General features: G+C 51.3%; 2 protein-coding genes and 1 long non-coding RNA gene across 8 annotated transcripts in view; 1 reads left to right on the top strand and 2 right to left on the bottom strand.

Annotated features, from left to right (window-relative positions):
- Window positions 1-1,290: 1,290 nt before the first annotated feature.
- UCP3 (uncoupling protein 3) lies at window positions 1,291-7,738 on the bottom strand. Of its 2 annotated transcripts, XM_019795391.2 has the most exons (6): window positions 7,611-7,738; window positions 6,912-7,122; window positions 6,438-6,638; window positions 5,172-5,273; window positions 4,460-4,640; window positions 1,291-1,939 (listed from the first exon to the last, which is right to left on the bottom strand). In XM_019795391.2, exons 1-6 carry the CDS (start codon window positions 7,734-7,736, stop codon window positions 1,825-1,827), a joined length of 936 nt encoding a protein of 311 aa, XP_019650950.1. In that variant the 5' UTR covers window positions 7,737-7,738; the 3' UTR covers window positions 1,291-1,824. The 2 variants fall into 2 exon arrangements, with proteins under 2 accessions (XP_019650950.1, XP_034522247.1); XM_034666356.1 differs by lacking the exon at window positions 5,172-5,273.
- Window positions 4,635-16,176, top strand: LOC117803367. 2 transcript variants are annotated; one of them, XR_004627157.1, is made up of 5 exons: window positions 4,635-4,977; window positions 6,233-6,289; window positions 14,647-14,804; window positions 15,466-15,796; window positions 15,973-16,176. It is a non-coding gene; the product is annotated as an uncharacterized LOC117803367 (long non-coding RNA). The 2 variants fall into 2 exon arrangements; XR_004627158.1 differs by lacking the exons at window positions 4,635-4,977; window positions 6,233-6,289 and adding an exon at window positions 7,519-7,644.
- Window positions 16,177-16,314: 138 nt separating this feature from the next.
- Window positions 16,315-20,668, bottom strand: part of C2CD3 (C2 domain containing 3 centriole elongation regulator) — a 130,594-nt gene continuing 126,240 nt past the window's right edge. For 3 of the 4 annotated variants that reach the window (XM_034666350.1, XM_011219850.3, XM_034666351.1), the window contains one exon: window positions 16,854-17,138. In XM_034666350.1, the coding sequence (XP_034522241.1) occupies window positions 16,998-17,138 (141 nt within the window). In that variant the 3' untranslated portion in view covers window positions 16,854-16,997. Of the gene's footprint in view, window positions 17,139-20,668 lie in introns of all 4 variants that reach the window. The other variant, XM_019795390.2, reaches the window with a different exon arrangement.

The raw sequence follows: 20,668 nt of genomic DNA, 5'->3' as shown, positions 1-20,668 counted from the left end.
TGTGGAAATTCATGGAAGATGTAGTTCCTGGCCCTAGGAATTTACAAACTGAGTCCAGGAGTTTAAGAATGATTTGCACATGCCAGTCAAGTCAAAAGAAAGAGAAAATTTTAAATATGAGTTTTATTTGAAAGTCAAACCAGACATTAAATAAAAATAATCTTAATTTTTTTGCTTTTATTTGGACTTTCCAGTTTGTACATATTGATAATCTCAAATTATAATTTAAATTTAGGAAAGTGCTAAGGGTGAGTGGACATTTGCTTTTTCCTCAGGGATGTGGGGGAGTCCGAGTGCAGAGGCAGGGATGACCTTGCTGACCCCTTCTGCAAGGTGGGGGATTGTTATTTCCACTTCTCTGCTAGGACACTGAGGTACTAGGATTCCTGGTGGTTAGGTTTCTGGTAAGGTGAGGGGAGGGGGTATTTGAACCCAGTTCTATTATTAACATCCCATAGGGTGCTAAAAAGCAGGACCAACATTCTGGGTCCTCATGATCAGCCTAAAAGAGCTCCAGTGAAGTTTAGAAGGAGGTTGTCTGGTTCAAGCCCACCTTTTACATTCAGATGGAAAAGCCAAAGGCCCTAAAAGGCAGAGCAGCTAGACTGGGCTGAAGGCAGTAGGAGAATGTGGGGCCAAAGGCCCAGCCCCAGCAAACAGGAATCCTGGTGAGAAGGGGCCATTCTGTCCAAGAAGGAGAAGGCAAAAAAAAAAAAAAAAGCTGTTCTCGTTCCTACATCCTTTATTGAATTACAATAATTTCCCCAAAACCTCTGAGTCCTGCTACTTTAGGCTGTCAGCCTGACATCTACCTCTTTTTCCCCAAGCTGGGCACCCTTCAGGGGCCTCACAGTCCAGCTGGGAAGCAAGGGCTGCGTGGGAGTGGGGTTTCTGTGGGTGCACACCATTCTCTGTCACCCCTGGCCCCCCAGACCCTGGCTCCTTTGGTCTAACCTCTAGACAACCTTTCAACTTTTCAAAAACCTCCCTGGCAGTTCCTCACTGTCCTGAGAAAATCTTTCCCAAGGCCTTGTGCTTATATTTACATTTGTAAATATCAGAGCTTTTGCTTTTATAACGTGCTTTCATGTCCGCCTTGTCACTTGATCCTCATAACATCCCTGGTGAGAGAAGAGGGAGGGAATTATTACTCCCATTTTACAGGAGAGAAGATGGAGTCTGCCTTCTTGATTCTCCAGCGTCATCAGGAAACAGTTATGAATCTCAGCCTCATGCTGGCCCCGAAATGTTCCTTTGGCACAGGTTCCAGGTTTTCTCTCTCTCTCTCTCTTTTTTTTTTTTTTGGGTCTCATATTTTCTAGAATCCCAATGGCTTCGAAATAGCAGGCACATTACACATATGGCTGATGATCCACGGTTAGCCAAAGGCTACAGTCACAGCTATGTTGCTTTGGCAGCGTCCCTCCAAACTCCTTAGCTGATTTCCAAGTATCGTGTGCCACTGCTGTCCCATGCTCACAGTCTTTCCTGTTTACAACTTACCATCTAATCAGATTGTTTTTGTAGAGAACATAGGTTTGCAAACTTTTGCTTTATCCAAATGGATGTTTTGGTTTATTTTCTCTTGCCTAAATGTTAGGCATCCAACATCATGGGTCCCCCAAATTAATATAATTTAATTTCCATCTTGTCAGCACAAAACAAATATGTTCTTAAGACAAAGCACGGAAGACCAGAATCTTTCCTCTTCTTCTATTTCTTGACTCAGCAGCAAGTAAACAGTTCTGTAAACATGTGTGGGTTTGTGTGTGCCTGGGCCCACTGGTTCTTGTTCCAGTTAAGTACCCAGTGGCCATGCTTTATTCAGAATGGAGATTCCCGTAGCACCTGGACTTTCATGAAGGCCCGTTTCAGTTGCTCATAGGTCACGAACATCACCACGTTCCAGGTTCCCAAACGCAAAAAGGATGGTGTAAATCTGATGAGAGAAACAACCAAAACATGAGGTGGAGTGGACTAAGAGTCCCAAACAGATCTCCAATGCTCCCCCCATTCACAGTGTTAGTGCCAAAGGACCTAGGCTCCTGTTAGTCACAAGCAGTCTCTGAGATCTGTTCAGGCTTTTCCCTCTCTGCTGAAGGAATTTAGGCAGAAGCAGGGGTCAGGAAAGGAGAGAAAACACATTTTGAGCCAGGTTCTGTGTTAGGCAGTTAATTCCCACAATTCTGTAAGGTAGCTATGATGGTTGCCAGGTTTCTTTTTTAGAAACTGAGGCCCAGGCGCACCTGGTGGCTCAGTCAGTTAAGCATTGGACTCTTGGTTTTGGCTGAAGTCTTGATCTCGGGATCATGGGATGGAGCCCCTAGTCAGGGTCCGTGCTCAGTGGGGAGTCTGCTTGAGATTCTCTCTCTCTGCCCCAACCCCCGCTTACGTGCGTGTGCTCTCTCTCTCAAATAAATAAGTAAATCTTAAAAAAAAAAAAAAAGAAAAAGAAAAAAAAAAAAAGGAACTGAAGCCCAGGGCAGTTAAGGAGCTCAACTAAAACTACCTGACTCCACCCTGCTGCTGGGTATTTCTGGAATCATTTACATGCTGAGGGGCCATCCCTGAGGAGGCCCTACTAGGGCACCTAGAAGCTGGCACACCAAAGGGTGAAGACTGGGTGACACCAACTTTAGCTAATCTCCAGAGAGCCTGCCTGTCCTGTGATAGCACAGCTGGGAGACAGTCCCCACCTCAGACTCAGGGAGGAGCCTGGGACCTGGCCCTGCTCCCTCTTCAGCCTTTCTCTCTCTGCGAATCCCCTGCTGGTCCTCTCCTCTCCTGCCAGACTTGCTTCCATGCCTTTGTCTGAGCTGCTCCTTCTGCCTGGGAATGTCCACTGCTCTCCTTCTTGCCTGGCTGGTTGCTCTTGGCTCTATAGGACTCAGCTTGGGCACCATAGCCTCATACCAAGGTCTCTCCAGAACCCTCAGCCTAGGCTTCCCAGGGAGAATAGCGCTGGGGCAATGAATGTGAACTGCGGCGTCCGACCTGGGTTTAGACCCTAGCTCTATCAGTTTCTAGCTTCAGGACCAAGGACAGGTTGCTTAATCTTTCTAAGCCTCAGTGTCCTCATCTGTAAAATGAGGACCATAACAGTATTTACCTCATAGAGTTGTGAAGGATTGAATGAGTTAATGTATAGCATACAGTGCAGTGCCCAGTATCCGTAAATGCTCCACAAATGTCACCTGTGTCTGCTGCTCTTTGAGGAAAGCACATGGCCTGGCACACAGGAGATGCTCAGTAAATGTTTTCCAAGTGAAAGAATAAACTGAGACAGGTGGCTACTGCTGATGATTATAATGACAGAAGCACTTATAGGAAAAGAACATTCTGACAGTTGGAAAAGTTTTAACCCTCACTTGCAGGGTTGAGAGCCAGATTGCTTGTTGGGTCCAGTCTAATGTTGGGTACCTGAAAACTATCTGCTGAAGGCATCAGTGGGGGGAGGTGTGTGGGCCAAGCCAAGAGCTTGGCAGTGGGACGGATGATGACATGTGGGGTGGCATCTGATGATCTGGGCTAGAGCCATGGCTCTCACATTTTAAGTCTGTGATCTTGGGTAAGTCACTTGACCTTTCTGAGTCTTAGTTTCTTCCTCGGTAAATGTGGAGAATACTGCCCAGTTCAGGGAGTTGTTGAGATAATCTGTGTAAAGTGCTTTGAGTAAGGCCTCGTACTTCGTGACTTAGCGGTCATGGTGATTGTTAATAACCTACATTATTGAGTGCTGGCTTTTGGCTAGGGAGGTGAAAGACGTATAAGCCACCAGTTCTGGCTTCAAGGAGCAGCTTGTGATCTAGCATGCGGGATAATTTAAACTTACAAATCCTATAACACAAGGGAGGAGATGGTAAATACCATAAAAATGCTATCAAGAACATATTGCTGAAGGTCACAGGGAGGAGGAAAAATTTATAGCTGAGAATGTTGGGGAGGAGGTGGCATTTGAACTAGTTCTGAAGCATGGCTAAGACTTAGAGCATGTGCGTGAGGTGGGAAAGGCATTCCGTTAAGAGCGAATGGTAAAAGCAGACACAGAAGCAAGAAAACATGACATGTGTTGGGCATTTTGGCTGCCATCAATGGTGATCCATAGTTATGACCGTGGGTTGGAGAAGTCTCAGGACTACCAACCACCTTTCCCTCCTTCTCCCTTGCCCAATAAGTTTGGGGATAGACAGCACTTTGACCTATGCCTAGACTTCTTTTTCTCAGTTAAGCCTCCCCTGACTCTCCAAATCAGATTTGGTCCACCTTATTATTATTATTTTTTTAACTTTCATACATAGTTCTTTATATTTGTCCTTTGTGGCATTTACATCTGTGCTGTTCACCATGTGGACCCATGGTAGGCACCTTATGCATGGAAGGAAGGAAAGAAGGAAGGAGGGAAGGAAACAAGCCCAGGTTCTCTGGGAGGGGCTGCTGGAGGCAGGAGGGGGAGGCTCACCCCTTATAGAAGGCTGTGGGGCCCTCATGGATCACCAACTTCAGCATACAGTCCAGGGGGCTGCGATATTGGCCTGGAGGCGAGTTCATGTACCGGGTCTTCACCACGTCCACTGGGGAGGCCACCACTGTGGCACAGAAGCCGGCTCCAAAGGCAGAGATGAAGTGGCAGGGGAAATTGTCTGTAGCAGGGAAGGGAGGAACAAGTATGGAGCCATGAGACGGCAGTGCGCTTGGTTTCTGTTCCACATGAGTCATCATTTGTCTTCACTAAACTGGGAACTCCCTGAGTGTAAGGATAGTGCTTTCTAAAGCTCTCACAGGACTCGCAAAATAGAACAGGGCTGTCCCACAGTTGAAAGGCTGCGCAGCCCAGGGATCTCATTAGAAGAAAATGAAGTCAGAGAAGGCAACTCTTGCTTAAAGATGCACGGTGGGAAGTGCTAGGCTGGAATCCAGGGCTCTGGGTTCCACAATGATGGACTGGGCATTTTTTAAAGATCTAACTGGCATTATGAGGTGAGTCATGAATTGGGCAGCACCCCATCTATCAAGTAGAGAGGCACTCCTGTACCGGGCATTTTTATTGGGCACTGCTCCTTTCTCTGCTTCTTCTAACACCCAGTTGCCTCTGATGGTGCCCACTCTGTGGAATTCCGGGTTCCCTTCCTGCTGTGGGAGGGCAGCTCCCTGGATGGAGCCCAGGGCCTCACCAGTGAGCAGGTGATAGTCTAGCAGCTTCTCCTTGATGATGTCATAGGTTACTATCTCAGCACAGTTGACAATGGCATTCCTTGTGATGTTGGGCCAAGTTCCTGTGAAGGATGGAGAGGGGGCTGATGATTGAAAAATAGATGTGGACACCCTGGTTGCAAGGCCACAGGCCCAGTTTGGGGGCAGAATGCTCCATTCCAATGGTCTCAGAGGAGCCTGCCTCAGTTGAGCAGATTCCACCCTTTCCTCTCTGGGGTTAACTCTTAGATTATCCATGTCCGCCTCAGAGACAAAAAACAGAGAAGCCCTCTTATGTTTGTTTCAGCCACATTTTGGAGAATAATCTGCATTATCTATCAAAATTAAAATATGCCTGCCTGAGACCTGGCTAAAGCCAGGCAAGGAAGACTTTCTTTGGAGGAGGGAGGCAAGACTCTTGGAGCAGTGACAGAAGCTAGCCCTGGAAGACTCCAGGAGAGCTTCAAGACCCAGCCGCTGATAACACAGATGAGGGCTGGGCTTTGGGAGAACACAGAGCAAATCAGGCTGTGACCCAGGTGTCCTGTCCTTAACCTTCACTGGGTCACTGTTTCTTCTGCAAGTATTTGTATGAACCCTGGTCTGCAGGTGGGAGAGATTCCAGCATTTGTCAAGGTGGCCTCCACTCAGACACATAGGGAACCCGGAAGCCTTACTCCTGAGGAAGCCCGTCCTCATCACAACTCCCTGTCCCCGACAGCTAACAGCTGCCTCCTCCACTGGCCTCTGTTTCTTCTCCAGGCCCTATAGTCCCCCCAGATAGAACTTTGCTGGGGAAGCCCTTCCCTCCCATCTCCACACTCCTAGAGCCCACGGAGCCTGGAGGGTCTGCTTATGCATCCCCTTCCCCCTGGAGCCCGCACGGCCTCTCATGCCTCTGGCCGTGTACCTCTGCGTGAACCTCACGTATCCTGCCCTGTGGAGTGGCTGCTCCCTGACATGTCTCATCTCCTCTCTTTGTCTGTGAGAGAGCCATGCGGGTATGGAAGGTATCCTCTATTCATTTCTGTCTCCCTCACAGCAACCTGCACATGCTGAGGGGTTGACGAACGGACCCGAATTTGGGGCACTGTGGCAGGTCAGTGTGGTAGTTTTGGTTGGGATGTTCTTACAGAATCACTGGAATATACCCTGCTGGGAGTTCCCTCCTTGCTCGGTTCTCTGTCCTAGCTCAGGGGTAAGGCATGCTCTGCCCACGGCCCTCCGTGCCTGGAGTCCGGACCTACCTTTCCACAGGCCCCTGACCCCTTCCTCCCTGGCGATGGTCCTGTAGGCATCCATTGTCCCACTGTATTTCCTGTTGCTCCCGGCCCCCAGGTGTATGCTGGCCTGAAACCGGATCTTTACCACATCCGTGGGCTGGGCGCATGAGACTGCCATGGCCCCTGTGGTGCAGCCTGCCAAAATCCGGGTAGTGATGCTCGAGTCTGGAGAGGAGGAGAGAGAGTGGGTCAGTGCTCTGCCCCCCAGCACTTCTCCGGGCTGGATGCTGTGCTCTGTGGAGCTGCCCCTGCCTGATGCCTGCCTCTTCTGCTAGGCTCAGGTTCCTGACAGCGGCTCAGTCTCCTCGTGAGCGTCTCTGACCAGCCTCCTACGCCCCAGCTCTGCCTCTGAGTCCGTACTGCCCTCATCTCTGACCCGCTAGCCTGCAGTCCGCTTCTGCCTACCCCCTTGGTGTCTACAGGATACCAGGCACTCACGGTCTGATCCTTTGGGGGTGTAGAACTGCTTGACAGAGTCGTAGAGGCCAATGCGGATGGAGGCAAAGCTCATCTGGCGGTGGAGGCCGGCGACCAGCCCGTTGTAGGGGCTGCGGGGGCCCTCGGTGCGCACCATGGTCAGGATGGTGCCCAGCACGCCGCGGTACTGGGGTCTCTGGGCTGCCTGGGTGGCCTGGTTCTCCCCCTGGATCTGAGGAACATCCCAGCAGAGGCGTGAGGAGCTGGGAGGCGGGCAGGGGGGCTGTGTGCAGAGGGACCTGTCCAGGGCTGGTTCTCGAGCACAAGCAGGATGACAGCATCACCTCCCAGTAAAAACGGCTGAGGTTCGTGCACAGCGTATCGCTCAAGAACCGTTACACGTGGTGTGGGGCTCAGCCCTCAAAGCAAATGGAGGGCAGATTGTTTTTCCCACAACGAGTGGTCAGTGGTCTGCCCAAGGTCACACAGTTACTTTTACTCACACTCCAGGGTTTACAAAGTAGGGTGAGGCCGTGAAGGGCCCAAGGACCCAAGATGCTTTTGTCTTGGGTGATGGTGGGCGGGGTTGTGAACAGTGGAGTGAGTGGCCTGCCCACTTCCTGTGTGAGGAAGACCAGGCCGGCACACCAAGAGGTGCTGGAGTGGAGAACTCAGTCCCTCCTTTGATCTGAACAGTGACCCTTGCCAAAAAGCACCTACCTGCAGGCGAACCTTGGCTGTGTCCAGTGGAAAGGTGAGGAGATCAGCAAAACAGGCCGCTGTGCCTGCCCCCAGGAATTTCACAGCTGTGGTGGGAGGTACCTCTGAAGGTTTTAGTCCAACCATGGTCCCTGAAGGTTCGGCCTGGCCCCTCCAGGGCCCAGCAGAGGTCTAAGGAGAGAGGCCGCTTTGCAGTCCTGAGATTTAGTGCAGGGAGGAGGCTGCAGGAGACAGGCCAGAGGAGGCAGATGGAACTTGGGCCATCCGGACCTGTCTCCAAGCTCCTTTCAGCACTAGGAGAAGCTTTAGTAAGAGAAAAGCCTGGGCATTGCTCTGCTTAGCTGTGTGGATTTGGCTTATAAGAACAGGTCACTTTCCCAGCCCTTCTCTCTTGCGATCCTCCCCTACTCCCCTCCTCTCTCCACCGACCAGGTGGATCTTCATCCTTTAGAGGAGGAAACTGAGGCTCAGGCAGTGACCAGCCCTCATTCTGACTCTACCCTACAACCCTGTCCTCCTTGTCCTGCATCAAGCTGCTCCCTGGGCCTACCAAGTCTCTCCACTTCAAGTCCGTCTGTCCCAAATCCACAATATAAATGTGCCTCGTGACTTACCTAAGCTGTTAGTTATCTTGGGTGAAAGCTTATTTGTTTGCAAGGCTGCCTGAATATACTCTTACTATACTTAAAATGAAATCCTTCCCAGCCTGTGATTCCTCCTCTGTCACTAAAGATTGTTAATCTATGACTAGAGACGCTTCCTGCCAACACTGTGGGATTCCTGGGGCTGATGTTCTGCTTTGGAGGAGGGAGGGAGACTGGTCCTGGGCTCCCCTGCTGCTCTGCCTCCCCACGGCTCCTAGGGAGAGGGGGCTACAGAGCGTCCCGCTGCTAATGTTGGGGGCAGTGGCATCTGCTCCGCCTGGCCCAGCTCATGCCCTTTCCCCCTCACACCTCTGAGGGCATCCCTTCTCAGCTGTAGAGAACGGGCTTCTCAGACAGAGAAGGATCGGCCTTGGGTCAAGAGAATGTGCCCCTCTCCCCGTGTGCGCTCGTGCCTGCACCCGTCCTACTGCTGGCTGAGCAGGGGCACGTTCACATCCGAAGGCCCTGGTTTAGCTGGGGTTACCTTGGGAACCTGGCACGCCTGTCACGGGCAGCCCTGCATTCTTATAACCTGGACTTCTGTGCATCCGGCTTTTGGCGCTGATGCCATTCTTAGCAGGTCACACCCCCTGGCACCCAACTCACACATACCCCTGGTGTGGTGGGATCCTGGATTCTTCAGTGTCCTCACCCCTGGAGCCGCAGCCAGCCCCACAGAGTTGCGAGGTGGGCACAGTGTATGTCCCCTTCCTTATGGCGCAATAAAAACTCTGGTCCTGTGGTGAGGAGACCTGAACTCCTGCCCAGTCTTCATGGCTTACTAATGGTGGTGGGAACGTGGCTATGTCATTTGACTTCTCCTGGGTAAATGAGAAAAATATATTACCTGCTCACCAATGATAAATTGGATGCCAAAAGGTAAGGGTGACCACCGAAGTCTTCTTTCAGTACTGCCATCTAGAACCCTGGTTCTCTCTGTGCTGTCCCCTCAACCTACATGGCACCTAAACTCCTGTGCTTGCTGCCACCTTTTCCTAAAGAGCCTGCTCTTAAGAAGAAACTGATGTTCTATTCAGGCTAAACTATACGTGATTATCTTAATGATCGGATTATTTCTTGACCACTATAGTAGGTACTAGGGAAGGAAAGATATGGAGTGAGCCAGGTTTGGCCCTGGCCTTCAAGGAGCTTGCTGATAGATGTTGAATTAGCGAGGGAATTAAGGAGGTGGGATGGAGGAGGAAGGGTTGAGGTTGGAACTCACCAGCCACTGGCTCCCATTCTGGAGGCCTGGGTCATAGTATGATGGGACAACTTTTAAATTATGCCCAGAGGAAGGGGATGCTTTTATTTATTTTAAAAGATTTTTATTCATTTATGAGTGAGAGAGGGAGAGAACGAGCAGGGAAGAGCACTTATTCAGAACAAAGTCCAAAGCCCTTGCCATGGTTGGTGGACTCCCTAAGCCCCAACTCCTGCTAGGTTCTGTGCTGGACATTCCAGGAAATCCGGGGATGAGCAAAAACAATCTGTGGGACTTGCCCACAAGGAACTCTCAAGGAGTCTTGCGGGGGCATCAGACACGTCCGCAAAGAACTAGTGCAAGATAGGTTGGACCAATGTCAGGGGGAGGGAAGCCCCAAGAAGGGACTCAAAGGAGGGGGAACCCCCTCTTTTGTTTGTGAGGTGGAATAAGAACCATTTCATGGTGGAGGGTGGAAGGAGGGTTACATAAGTTAGGCTTTGAAAAGTGGGTGGGATTTTGGCAGCTGAAGCAGGAAGGGTGTTCCAGATGCAGGGAAGGGCATGAGCTAGTGTGAGAGTCTAGGGCATGGATTCAGGTAGGAGGAGAAAATGACCACCTGGCTGTGAGGCCCTCCCAGTAGAGTTTTACACACAATCCCACTGAATTCTCACACCTTTCCTGAGAGCTAGCTGCTCCTTTCCCCTACTTCTGGATGAGCAAACCAGGGCTTTGAGACATTAGCTTGCTGAGTGTTACCAGCCACTGGTGTCAGAGCCTGGTTCACTCTGCTATACTAAGCTCAAAACAACCTTGGAAAGAAGGCAGGGCAGCATTTATATCCATTTTACAGATGAGAAAAAGAGGCTTAAGGTGGAGAGAGACTGGTTTAAAGGCACAGAACCTCAACTGAATTCTGATGGCGATGAGGTCCCTTTACCATTCACCTAGGGACCCCAGTGGGTACAGTAGTATGGGTTTCCAGACCTTGTCTTTTTTATTGAGGGCATTCAAAGCCCTTTGCAGTTAATGAATTATATGCAAACCCATCTAGAGAATTAAGTGCTAAGCATACAGAACAACAGCGTGGTGAGGAAGGCTGGGTGGGCATCACTGCCCAGCTTGGCAGATGAAGAAAATGGCCTGAAAGGCTGAGACCTGTGTGTGCCACACAGCCAGACCTTGGGCTTCCTCTGCAGTGTTCCTCCCACAGCCTGTCTTCCTGCTTTTCTGTACTGCTTCCCTGAGGGTTCAAGAAGGATCTGGGTCCTAGGGGTGGTGGTGTGGAGGCCCTGGTGCCCATGGACCTGAGCCTGGTGGAGGGGACAGACTGCAGCATGCTAGGGGAACACTGTCCCCCACTTGCCTCCTTCCCATTTTCCTTTGCCTACAGAAGACCGGCAGCTGCCAGCAGGGCTCAGTTCCCAGCAGGGAGGCTCTGTCTGGGGCCGGAGGGCATGTGCAGGTGTATGTGTGAGCAGCTGCCTCTCCTGTTCCAAGTCCTGGCATTTCCCCAGCCTTTCCCCTTCTCTGACATGAGTTGGACTGCTCAGAGCTCCAACGTCAGGAATCTGGTGATTCCTCCTAGCTCAGAGCTAGGGAGGCCCTTGGGGGTCATGTTCTCTAATGTCTCTTACTGGTTGTAGCAGTATCTTTTCTTCAAAGCCTTTGGTAGCCACTCAGATTCTAATAGAAGAATCCTGCTAGTTAGGTATTTTTACTCCACACGCAGAGTTACAAACTGAGGCCCAGGCAGATGAAATGACCTGTCAGAGGTCACACGGTGGGCGGAAGTGGGATTCCCACCAGGGCTATGGGACTCTGAGGCATTCTCTGGTCTTAGCCCCCTGGTGCAGAGGATTTGTGATGTACCTGGGCCCACAGGGAACACTTCATGGGTTTTGTCTCACGGACTGGGTCTCCCTGGGGAAGCCTGTTTTCCCCTGGCCTGGGGGTTAGGTGGGAGGATTGGGGGAGGCTGAGTTGTCAAGAAACTCCTTTGCCCCTGCCTCTGGTCCCACACCTCCTTGTTGATTAGCTCATTAACTGCCTCGTTTCCCCCCTAGATAGGGGGCCCCAAAGGCAGGGATAGGGTGTACTTATCCTGCTTCTCTGGGTAGCCTGGTACAGGGATGACCCAGGGCTCGAGGGGCCCAGGGAAGACCAGATGACCAAGGAACCCCACTTGCTGAAGTGGAGAAATGGGAAATGAAATCAGAGAAGCCCACAGTGTTCTTTGGTGGAGGGTCTGGAGTACCAGGGCTGTACTTAATCTAGCAGAGAATGGGGAGTGGTTTGTGGTTCTCGAGTAGAGGAATGACACCATCAGACCAGTTCAGAGTATGCTGGTGCAAACATCAAGGCTGGACTGGAAGGGGAGAGGCCAGCGAGGAGACTGTTGGAATGGTGCAGCAAGAGGTGTTGGGGCCTGAACTCAGGCAAGAGCAGTGGCCATGGGTGAAGCCGGAGCCTGTTCCAGATGCAGTCCTGAGCCACCCATGGGAGCCAGAATGGACGGGCAGGGACTCAAGTCAAAAGCCATACCTTGTGGCAGGGGGCTCTAGAACTTTCATTATTCAAGTTGTGGTGGAGAGGGAGGCCACAATGGTAGACTCAAGTAGGGGCTGCCCTGAGGCCGCGGCTTCCCGCCTCCCTTCCCTCTTGACTCCAGTCTCCTGAATTGATACTTGAGGAAATCTAGCAGCCAGCAGAACTTTGCCAGTGGCAAAGGGGAAGTTGAGAGCAGAGCTCTTCTCTCTGTAGCTCCATTGGGGCGCCTGAGGGATGGAATGTTCCAGCTACATGGCCACCCTGGTGCCCCATTAATGTCTGCTCGGTGCTTCCTGCATGAGGCACGGTGCTGAGGGCTTTATAGGTATTGACTAATTCAGTCCTTTATACGGCTCTACGGTAGTTGTCACAATGATTCCCACTTCATAAACAAGGGACCTCAGGCTTTGAGGGCTTCAGCTAGTCATAAGACAGAAGGGATGGGGCCAGAATTGCAGTTTGTGCCACCGTCCGGAGGCTCACACTTCAGGGAGAGCTCAGGATCCCTGGAGCTGCTTGTTTACAGAGTGGATTCTCAGAGGCCCTCAGTGCCAGAGATCCCGATTCAAGTCTGGGCTGGGAATCTGTTCTCCATGGCAGCTCGGAAGCAGGGATCAGAGGACCCCCTTCTGAGATGCCCTGCCTGATCTCACCCTCCTGGCAAAGCCTCCACAGCGTATCCCCCACAGTGCCCCCTCATCGGGGTTGCAGTTCCCCCTCTTGACTCGGTGGGGGAGGAGTGAGATCTACCAGTTCTGTAGTGATCCCAGGCTAGTGCTCTCCGTCAGTTCCTGGCTGCTCTATGTAGGCTGCCGTGAAGGGCAGAACATGGAGGAGGAGGGGGGTGATGGGGAATGGGGTCTTACCTGTGAGTCCAGCCAGGGTAGGGGAAGCACAGGGCCTCCTTAGGGCTCCTTAGGGCTCCATCCCAGGAGCTGGCAGCAGGGATCTAGTTGCCCCCTCGCCATTCACTGTTGTCTCTGCTGCCTCTGGCTTGGCACCTATCTTTATAGGCCCCAGCTGACCTGAAACCTTACCCTACTGAAGCTTGGTTGACAGCCTGATCACTTGACGAGAGGCAGCTGGGTGGTGAAGGAGGTGAGGGGAAAGGTCAGCGCTCCAGATCTGGTTTAGTTCCTCTGACTTGGGGTTCTTTAAAATAGCTCCTTCCAGCTGCTGAAAGAGCTACCTCAGGTAATAAGGGCACAGAAGGGGGTAGGGTTTGGACCTGTCACCTTTGAGAATTCAAAGGTCAAGGCCACACGTGATAGGCTGGGCAGGGCTCTCCTAACATTAACAACGATAGTAACGGTCATTTCTTGGTGCCTAGTATGTGCCAGGTACTTAATACACATTATTTCTATTTTTCACAACCCTGTGAGGTAAGTACTATTAAGATACTGTTGTTTACATATATATATATATATATATATATAAATATTTTATTTATTTCAGATAGAGAGAGGGAGAGTGAGCACAAGCAGGGTGGAAGGAAAGGGAGAAGCAGACTCCCTGCTGAGCAGGGAGCCCGACACGGGGCTCGATCCCAGGATCCCGGGATCATGGCCTGAGCTGAAGGCAGACGCTTAACTGACTGAGCCACCCAGGTGTCCCTGTCTCTATGGATTTCTGAACCCTTCATATAAGTAAAATCGTACAGAATGTGACTAGCTTTTTTCAGTTAGCATAGTGCTCTCAAGACACGTCCGTGTTATAGCACGTATCGGAACCTCATTCCTTTTTTATTGCTGAGCATCGGAACATTTTTAATGCTTCCTTTACAGAGGAGAAAGCGGTGTCAGGGAGGAACAAGTACTTACCCAGGTCATACTGCTAGTATATGGCAGGGCCCAACTTCCGGCCCTTAAATTATATCCTATTCTGGGCCTATCTGCTGTGACCATTACCATCTCAGACATGACACTTGGAGGCTTCAGCACGGACATTGCTGAAGGGAGCCAGAGGGAGCTGGGAGAAGTGTGTGGAGTACAGCTGGGAGGGTCCCTAGCAGCTGCTACTACTGTGGGCCTCATCAGTAGGCGCTGAGGGCAAGGGTGGGGCACATCTGAACCTGAGACCCAGGTGACACAGGAAAGAGGAGGGGAGGGTGACAGGAGAAGAGATTGGGGGGGAGGGAGTTAACTGGGTAGGGCAGAGGAATAGGCAGAAGCCATTTCTGGACTTGGGCGCAGAGCCATGGCCACAGGGCATTGGTCACAAGTCCAGACACTCAAGTGCAAAGCCAGGGCTGTGCCTGTCCTCTTCCTTGGACCAGGCCCTGCCCTCACATCGGTAGCACAGTGTTTATAAGGGAAGGGGCTGCTAGGACTGCTGAGGTTGGGCTCAGGAAGAAGGTTCTGGGCTCCAGCTGGAAATGCTGGCCTGGAGGTGGTGGGTGAATTGCAGTGGATACATGGGGAGGGATAAACAACAGGCGCTCAAACAAGGAGGCCATGGGCCCTGGAATACCCCGAGGGAAGACTCAGCTTAGTGGCCTGGGAGGCTTCTTGAGGGCAGGGCCAGGGGTGTCTGCTCTGGCTCCCTGTCCCCAGAATCCAACAGGCACTAGAAGTTCCATGGTTGGCTGCAAGGGGCTGGGATCAACCAGCATCCAGTGACCAGAAACACCCATTTTCAGGTCTCTGCAGACGCAGTGCCTGAGAGGAAGTGAGGGAGAGGATGGCTGGTTGTCAAATATGTACCTCGTGCCCTTAAGCCAGGCTGCATGGCTTACAAGGCATTTCACCTCTGAGCTGTCACCGGGAAAGAGCTCCAACTTTCAGGGAGAAGATACTGGTAAATAACACACTCTTTTTAAGTGTAGGTGATGGTTTACAGACCCTTAGAGTGCCCTTGTGTTATTGGGGGCTGCCCTGAGCCTGGGTAGGAGAAACCAACTGGGTAGCTGCAGCCTGTGTCCTCCTGTGGCCTTATCCTGACTTGACCCAATCGGTTATTTACAGAAGCTGGAGCAGGATTTGGAAGGAATATTCTTCACCTGAGACTTAACCCCTCAGGCCTGGGCCCCTGACTGCCCCTCTGTAGGTTCCATGTGGCCTTAAGGGAGGTGGAGCCCCCTGCCTCGAAAGCTCCCACTGTGAACCTGAGAGGAAGGCACTGGGGAGGGGGTGAGCTGGCAGGCTGAAGGCTGGGGCGCCGAGATGAACAAGAAAGGGGAACAGCCTGGTCAGAGGGCACTTCACTGGTGAGGGGGCACTTGGTCCCTCCTTGGGGTACCCTATACCCTCAGGCACATCCTGCCTGTCTCAGAGTTGTGGGTGTGCTTGCCTATCTGCTGGTTTGCTCCAGGAGCTCCAGGAGAGTGGGGGAGGTGTGGGAGGAGCTGACATTTCCTCGGCTTCCACTAAGTGCCAAGTGCGGGCGAAGCACTTTCACAAATGTCATCTTGTTTCATCTCACAACAACCCCCTGGAGCGTTATTATCTCCGTTTTACAGATGAGGCAACAGAAGCTCAGATGGAAGGACAGTCAAGCTGGAGGAGACCTATCAGGGCAGTGGCAGCGTCAGACCTGTCTCTTCCCTGTCCCCAGCAGCATGTGGCCCTGAGTACTCTCCTGGTTCTTTCTCTGGGTTCATCCTCTGACTTTTCTAGGAAGCCCGCCCTGGTTGCTCCAGCCCATGTGGTCTTACTCCATGAGTTTCCCGAATTCAGAGTGCTTACTGGCTACTCTCTGTGTGTAGAAGCCTTGTGACATCTCTGGAAATGTTTCATGTGGTGATTCATTATTTCCTAGCTCCATAAACAGAGGCAAATGACTTAACTTTGGTGAGTTTCAGTTTATAAAATGGGTATCATGATCTGTAGGTTACAGAATTGTTATGAGGACTAAGCAAAATGACGTGTGCTTGGGGAGGAAAGTGGGGCCCTCCATGTTAGTTCTCTTCCAGCCTTCTCTCCCAGCCACTCTGCACATCTTTGCCTTTTTCTTATCTTCCCCACAGGCCCTGTCTACAGTAGCTGCTCAAATGTTTGGAGTCTGACAGTCTTAAGCCAGAGCGATCCATCCTAGAGAGATCAGGGATTCTGAGCAGACCTGTTCCAGGAGACCACTCCACTTTGCTGATGGATTTGAGGCATAAGCAAAGGAAAAACTGGGTGTCATCCCAATCTGGACCAGTCTGATCTCTCACCATGAAGTCTCAGGGTGACCCTGGCCCCCGGTCCCAGGAGAGCTTAAGGGACTGTATGGTTTTCAAGCTTTCCTTTGGCTGTTAGAGCACAAATGGATTCCTAACACCCCAGTCCAGCGGCAACCCAAGAAACACCTGTGTACAGAACACAAATACCAATATGATTTTATTCAAACACAGGCAAGAACAATGTCCTTCAGAGCTGGGTAAAAACAATAAGTTAAAAGCATGGTTAGAATTTCAGATAATCATGAAAAGTCAGAAGGAGGTGATTTTCCCCCTCCTTTTCTATTAATTCAACACAGCATAAAAATAATTTATATCTATAAAATACCCTTATTTCTAAGCAAATCAACTGGAGGTGGCCCTAGGATTTCCTCAGCTATGCACAACACACACAATCGTCACCCCCTCCTCTACCCCACCCAAACTTCAAGGCAAAAATGGCCCATGATATTCAAGCAGAAGGTGGGCCCCTGTCAGCAGCAGGCTATCAAAGACACTGGAAGGAGTTTCTCAGCTGAGAGACACATGCCTGCTTGGGTCCCTTGGTCAAAAGATGGGTGGTTCCACTTGGGTACTGGAGTCCATTTTGTTTCTAGCCTTTGCCTCACCACAGAAGGAAGAAGCTGAAAGCCTGGCAGGTGGACTTTGGACTGGTTTGGGATGTTCCTCCAGGCTGCGCTGGATGGGTCTCAAGGCACCCACGAACTAGGCTGGTGGTGGTTTCAGGGCTCTCGTGGCCTTGAAGGAAGCAGACCTTGCGCCTCATGCAAGCCGGACAAGGTGGAAGGACGGTGGGCAGGTGGGTCCTTCCCTTTGTCTTTCGGTCTGTATTAGTCTTTCTGGGAGTACTGGGAAGAAAATATCCGTGCGATCCTGCGAGTTTCTTCCTCAGGCAGGTTGGGAGGGAGCGAGTTAGGTCTGGGACGACAAGGCCTTCTGGACAAGGCTCTGCTGGAGGCCTCACTCTTGTCCTGAAGAGGAAGAAGTCAGCTAGGTTAGCACTGAGGATATGTCACCCCCGAAAATGGTTCCTTTCATATTTTGGTCCTCTGGCTAATGTTGATATAGAGCTGACTGGTTTACAAAGCACTTTACGTACCTGATCTTGTTTAACCCTCACCTCAGCCCCACAGGTGGGTACACTGTTCCCATGTCATGGAGAGGAAACTAGAGTTCAGGCTTAAATCAACTCAAGGTCCCACAGCTTGGAGTGGCAGAGCCAAGAGGAGGAGTCCCCTCCAGGACAGGGTGAAAGCCTCATCCCTTCTCTTGCTGCATGAATGTAGATAAGTCATTTGTCTTCTGAGTTGTAACTGTTCCACAGGTGACCATGCGAATATATCCAACTCCCAGGGAGAAGATGTTGGTGAATAATACACTCTCAGTATGGCCCCTGGGAGTTCCGAGAGCTGGCAGGTGACGTGAATCACATGCCCACGGCCCTCCTACTCAATCTTTCCCTGCCTCAGGCTGACTGGGTATTACTAATTCCCCTTTAAGGTCCTAGTGTACATTTGGGTTATGACATGGTGGTCTTCTGGACTCCTCTATGACTCATTCTTTTGCTCATTCAACTGCTTCCCACCCCACTTTACTTTTTGTACCAGGTTCCTGCCCTGAAGGAGCTCAATGCTTTACAGAAAAGCCACCCCACGCAGCCGGCAGACAGCAAGGGGCAGTGCTGAAAGGAGACGAGAGTTGCCACCGCGGGTGAACCTGGCTGACCTCAACAGCACACAGCCTGCCCTATGGATGGGTATCTCTTCTCTGTCCTCAAATCCATGAGCTGAGATCTTCACGAGCTGATGGAGGCATAGGCAGCTCACCATACCACTCACCAGGCACTGAGAATCAGCTTGGTGGAGACCCCAGAGACTGAAACTACCTCCTTGCCACTTGCAATTCTGTTAATGGGAAACTGAGGCCCAGCTACAGTTGCTTCTGTGATCAGTAACATTTAGTAATCCCTTCTTTCCTTCATTTAACCTTTTTAATGCCTACCATGAGGAGATAGAAATGAACAGAACACAGTTTTTTTTTTTTTAAAGACTATTTGAGAGCCAGACAGCATGAGCAGGGGGAGGGGCAGAGAGAGCTGAAAAGGGAGCCCGATGTGGGGGCTCGATCCCAGGACCCCAAGATCATGACCTGAGCCGAAGGCAGACGCTTAACTGACTGAGCCACCCGGGCGCCCTCAGAACCCAGTTCTTGACTTCCATAGCTCAGACAGGACAGAGTGATCTACTAAAAAAATTAGAATAGCAGCCAGAATGTGAAAAGGGGAGTAGAAGCCAGGCAACCTTGAGGATTACCTGCCAATCTGGAATTCTAAATGCTAAAGGAGTCCATAGAGCCTGAGCAAACTCTCAGCACTGACAGCCCCCAGTTAGGGTTGCCTGAGAACCAAGAGTAGAGTGGTGCTAGTAGAGATGAGAAAATACGGCTGTGTCTTCTAGGCAGGCCTAGGCTGAAAGAGAAAAAAAGAAACCCACCCTCTGTTCACGACTGAAGTTCTTCCTTCAAAATATGAGAGGCACCTGTACCGCATAATGCCTCAGGCCGGGTAGGTCAGTCGCCCAGCCACTGCCTGCCCCCCAGCCCCACCCCAACTGGATGGGTGCTCCTGCAAGACATGGACTGAGTCTGATGCTTGTGACTCCAACTGGGCCAGGTCCAAGACAGGAACTTGGTAGCTGCTAGACCAGTGAATGGGTGGGACCAAGCCATGGTGACCAGAGTCTGAAACTGGGTGGGGAGGAGACTGCCTCTTAGAGAAAACATCTTATTCATTCTAGAACCAGTGGTTGTTGGCCTACCATGCGCCAGGCCTTCGGTTAGGTCAGATCCTCTCAGGGGCTTGGTAGAGCATTAAGTCTCCCTCTGTACTCCCAAGATCCAAGACTGTTGTTTCGTAAGCTATTTAGGATTTAGAGGTAACAGCGAATCCCCTTCCAGTCCCCTGGCTACACTGCAGACCGATCTTCTGGGTCACCAGCTGTACCTTAACTTTCCATTTCTTTCTTTGCTACAGTGAAAGGGGATGACAGAGATGTTTGTTCTAGAAGTTAAATGGGAAAACAGGCCTAAGAGCATAGTCCCCTATCTCAAATCCTAAACCAAACTTCTGTGTCCTCATCTGCCAAAAAGAAGCACCATTTTCAAGAGGCTCTGGTGGGTCTTGTTTTCCATCATTGGAAGGGCTAAGTACCTCAGTTCATGAAATGACCATCAAAGACCTTTTGTTGGTGACTCATCAAGCCTTTCAGGAGCCTAAGATCTATTCAACCCGATAAATTTTTTTTTTTTTATTTTAAAGAGATTTTATTTTTTTTTTTGAGAGAGAGAGAGAGCATGCGCGTGCGTGATGAGGGGAGGGGGGGAAGGGAGAGGGAGAAGCAGGCTCTCTGGTGAGCAAGGAGCCCAACATGGGGCTCAATCCCAGGACCCAAGCCGAAGGCAGACGCTTAACCGACTGAGCCACTCAAGCACCCCTCAACCCGATCAATTTTTAAGGACAGTAAGTAGCCATGGTTTCCGTCCCCACAGGGCTGCTTAGGCCAGAGGGGAGAAGACAGATGCTGACCTAGCCAACAGTCACAGAGATGAAGCTTAGAACTCGGGAGCATGGAGAAAGGAGCAATTCATAACAGCCAGGAGGGACAGGGGAGGCCTCACACAGAGGTGAGATCCGAGATGGGCAGTTTCAGCAGAACTGGGGGTGGGATGAGGTTATTTCATTGGAGGGAACAGCGTGAGCACAGGCCTGCACCTGACTGGCTGGGCCAACATCTGCCCTGGAACTGAATCAAGGGTGGCGGGTTTAGCCAACTTCCCAGCACCCACACCTGGACCGGGCAACCTAGGGGGCCTTATCTGTATGGCCCAGGCCCAGGGACAGGGCTTGGCTCTGTGTACTAGGCAGAGCTGGGGTGTGGAAGGACAGAGAACACACACTCAGCAGCAGCTGGCTTTTGTTGACCTCATTAGGGTCTAAAAAACACCTTGACTAGGAGTAAAGGTTCTTCCTTCATCAGAGCTGTTACTCCAAAACACACAACTTTGGAGGGGCTGGGCAGAGGTAAAATTGCTCAGAGCAAGGACACCCCTATTTGTACTGACTGCTGCTCTGAAATCCTCCCATGCTCCTGCTGGAGCCCTGGCTACCCAGGTGCCCAGAAAAAAGCAGGGCCCCATGTTCAGCAGAGATGCCTGCCTTGCTCAACTTTCACCCCCTTGGCTGGCTGCCTTCCCCTAGGCGGGACTAGGACTTCCTTGGGGCTGGAGAGTGGCAGACTAAGCAGCTGCAGCTGGGAGCAGGGGGGGATGGGGACAAGATACACAGCCCAGCAGCCTAGCCCTGAGAGGCAAATCCTAAATTTGAGCACCCAGCCCAACTGCAGCATGGCTGGGCTCCGTGAGCAGATGATGGGAGAGGAGGTGCTCTGTAACCCAGGAACTGCTTCCGCCCGGTGGGTCCTTCTTTGGCCAGGTCCCTGTGATA

The sequence above is a fragment of the Ailuropoda melanoleuca genome, chromosome 8, assembly GCF_002007445.2.
Source record: "Ailuropoda melanoleuca isolate Jingjing chromosome 8, ASM200744v2, whole genome shotgun sequence".
Taxonomy (NCBI): domain Eukaryota; kingdom Metazoa; phylum Chordata; class Mammalia; order Carnivora; family Ursidae; genus Ailuropoda; species Ailuropoda melanoleuca.
This window is presented reverse-complemented; position numbering and strand designations above follow the sequence as displayed.

What these genes read in the sequence shown, in the direction of transcription:
- UCP3 (XM_019795391.2), bottom strand. Translation starts at nt 7,736, where the DNA reads ATGGTTGGACTAAAACCTTCAGAGGTACCTCCCACCACAGCTGTGAAA. An exon ending in CAGCCAAGGTTCGCCTGCAG is followed by an intron (nt 7,123 to 7,610) that starts GTAGGTGCTTTT and finishes GATGTTCCTCAG; the next exon opens with ATCCAGGGGGAGAACCAGGC. An exon ending in GGTCAGGGGCCTGTGGAAAG is followed by an intron (nt 5,274 to 6,437) that starts GTAGGTCCGGAC and finishes CATCCTTCACAG; the next exon opens with GAACTTGGCCCAACATCACA.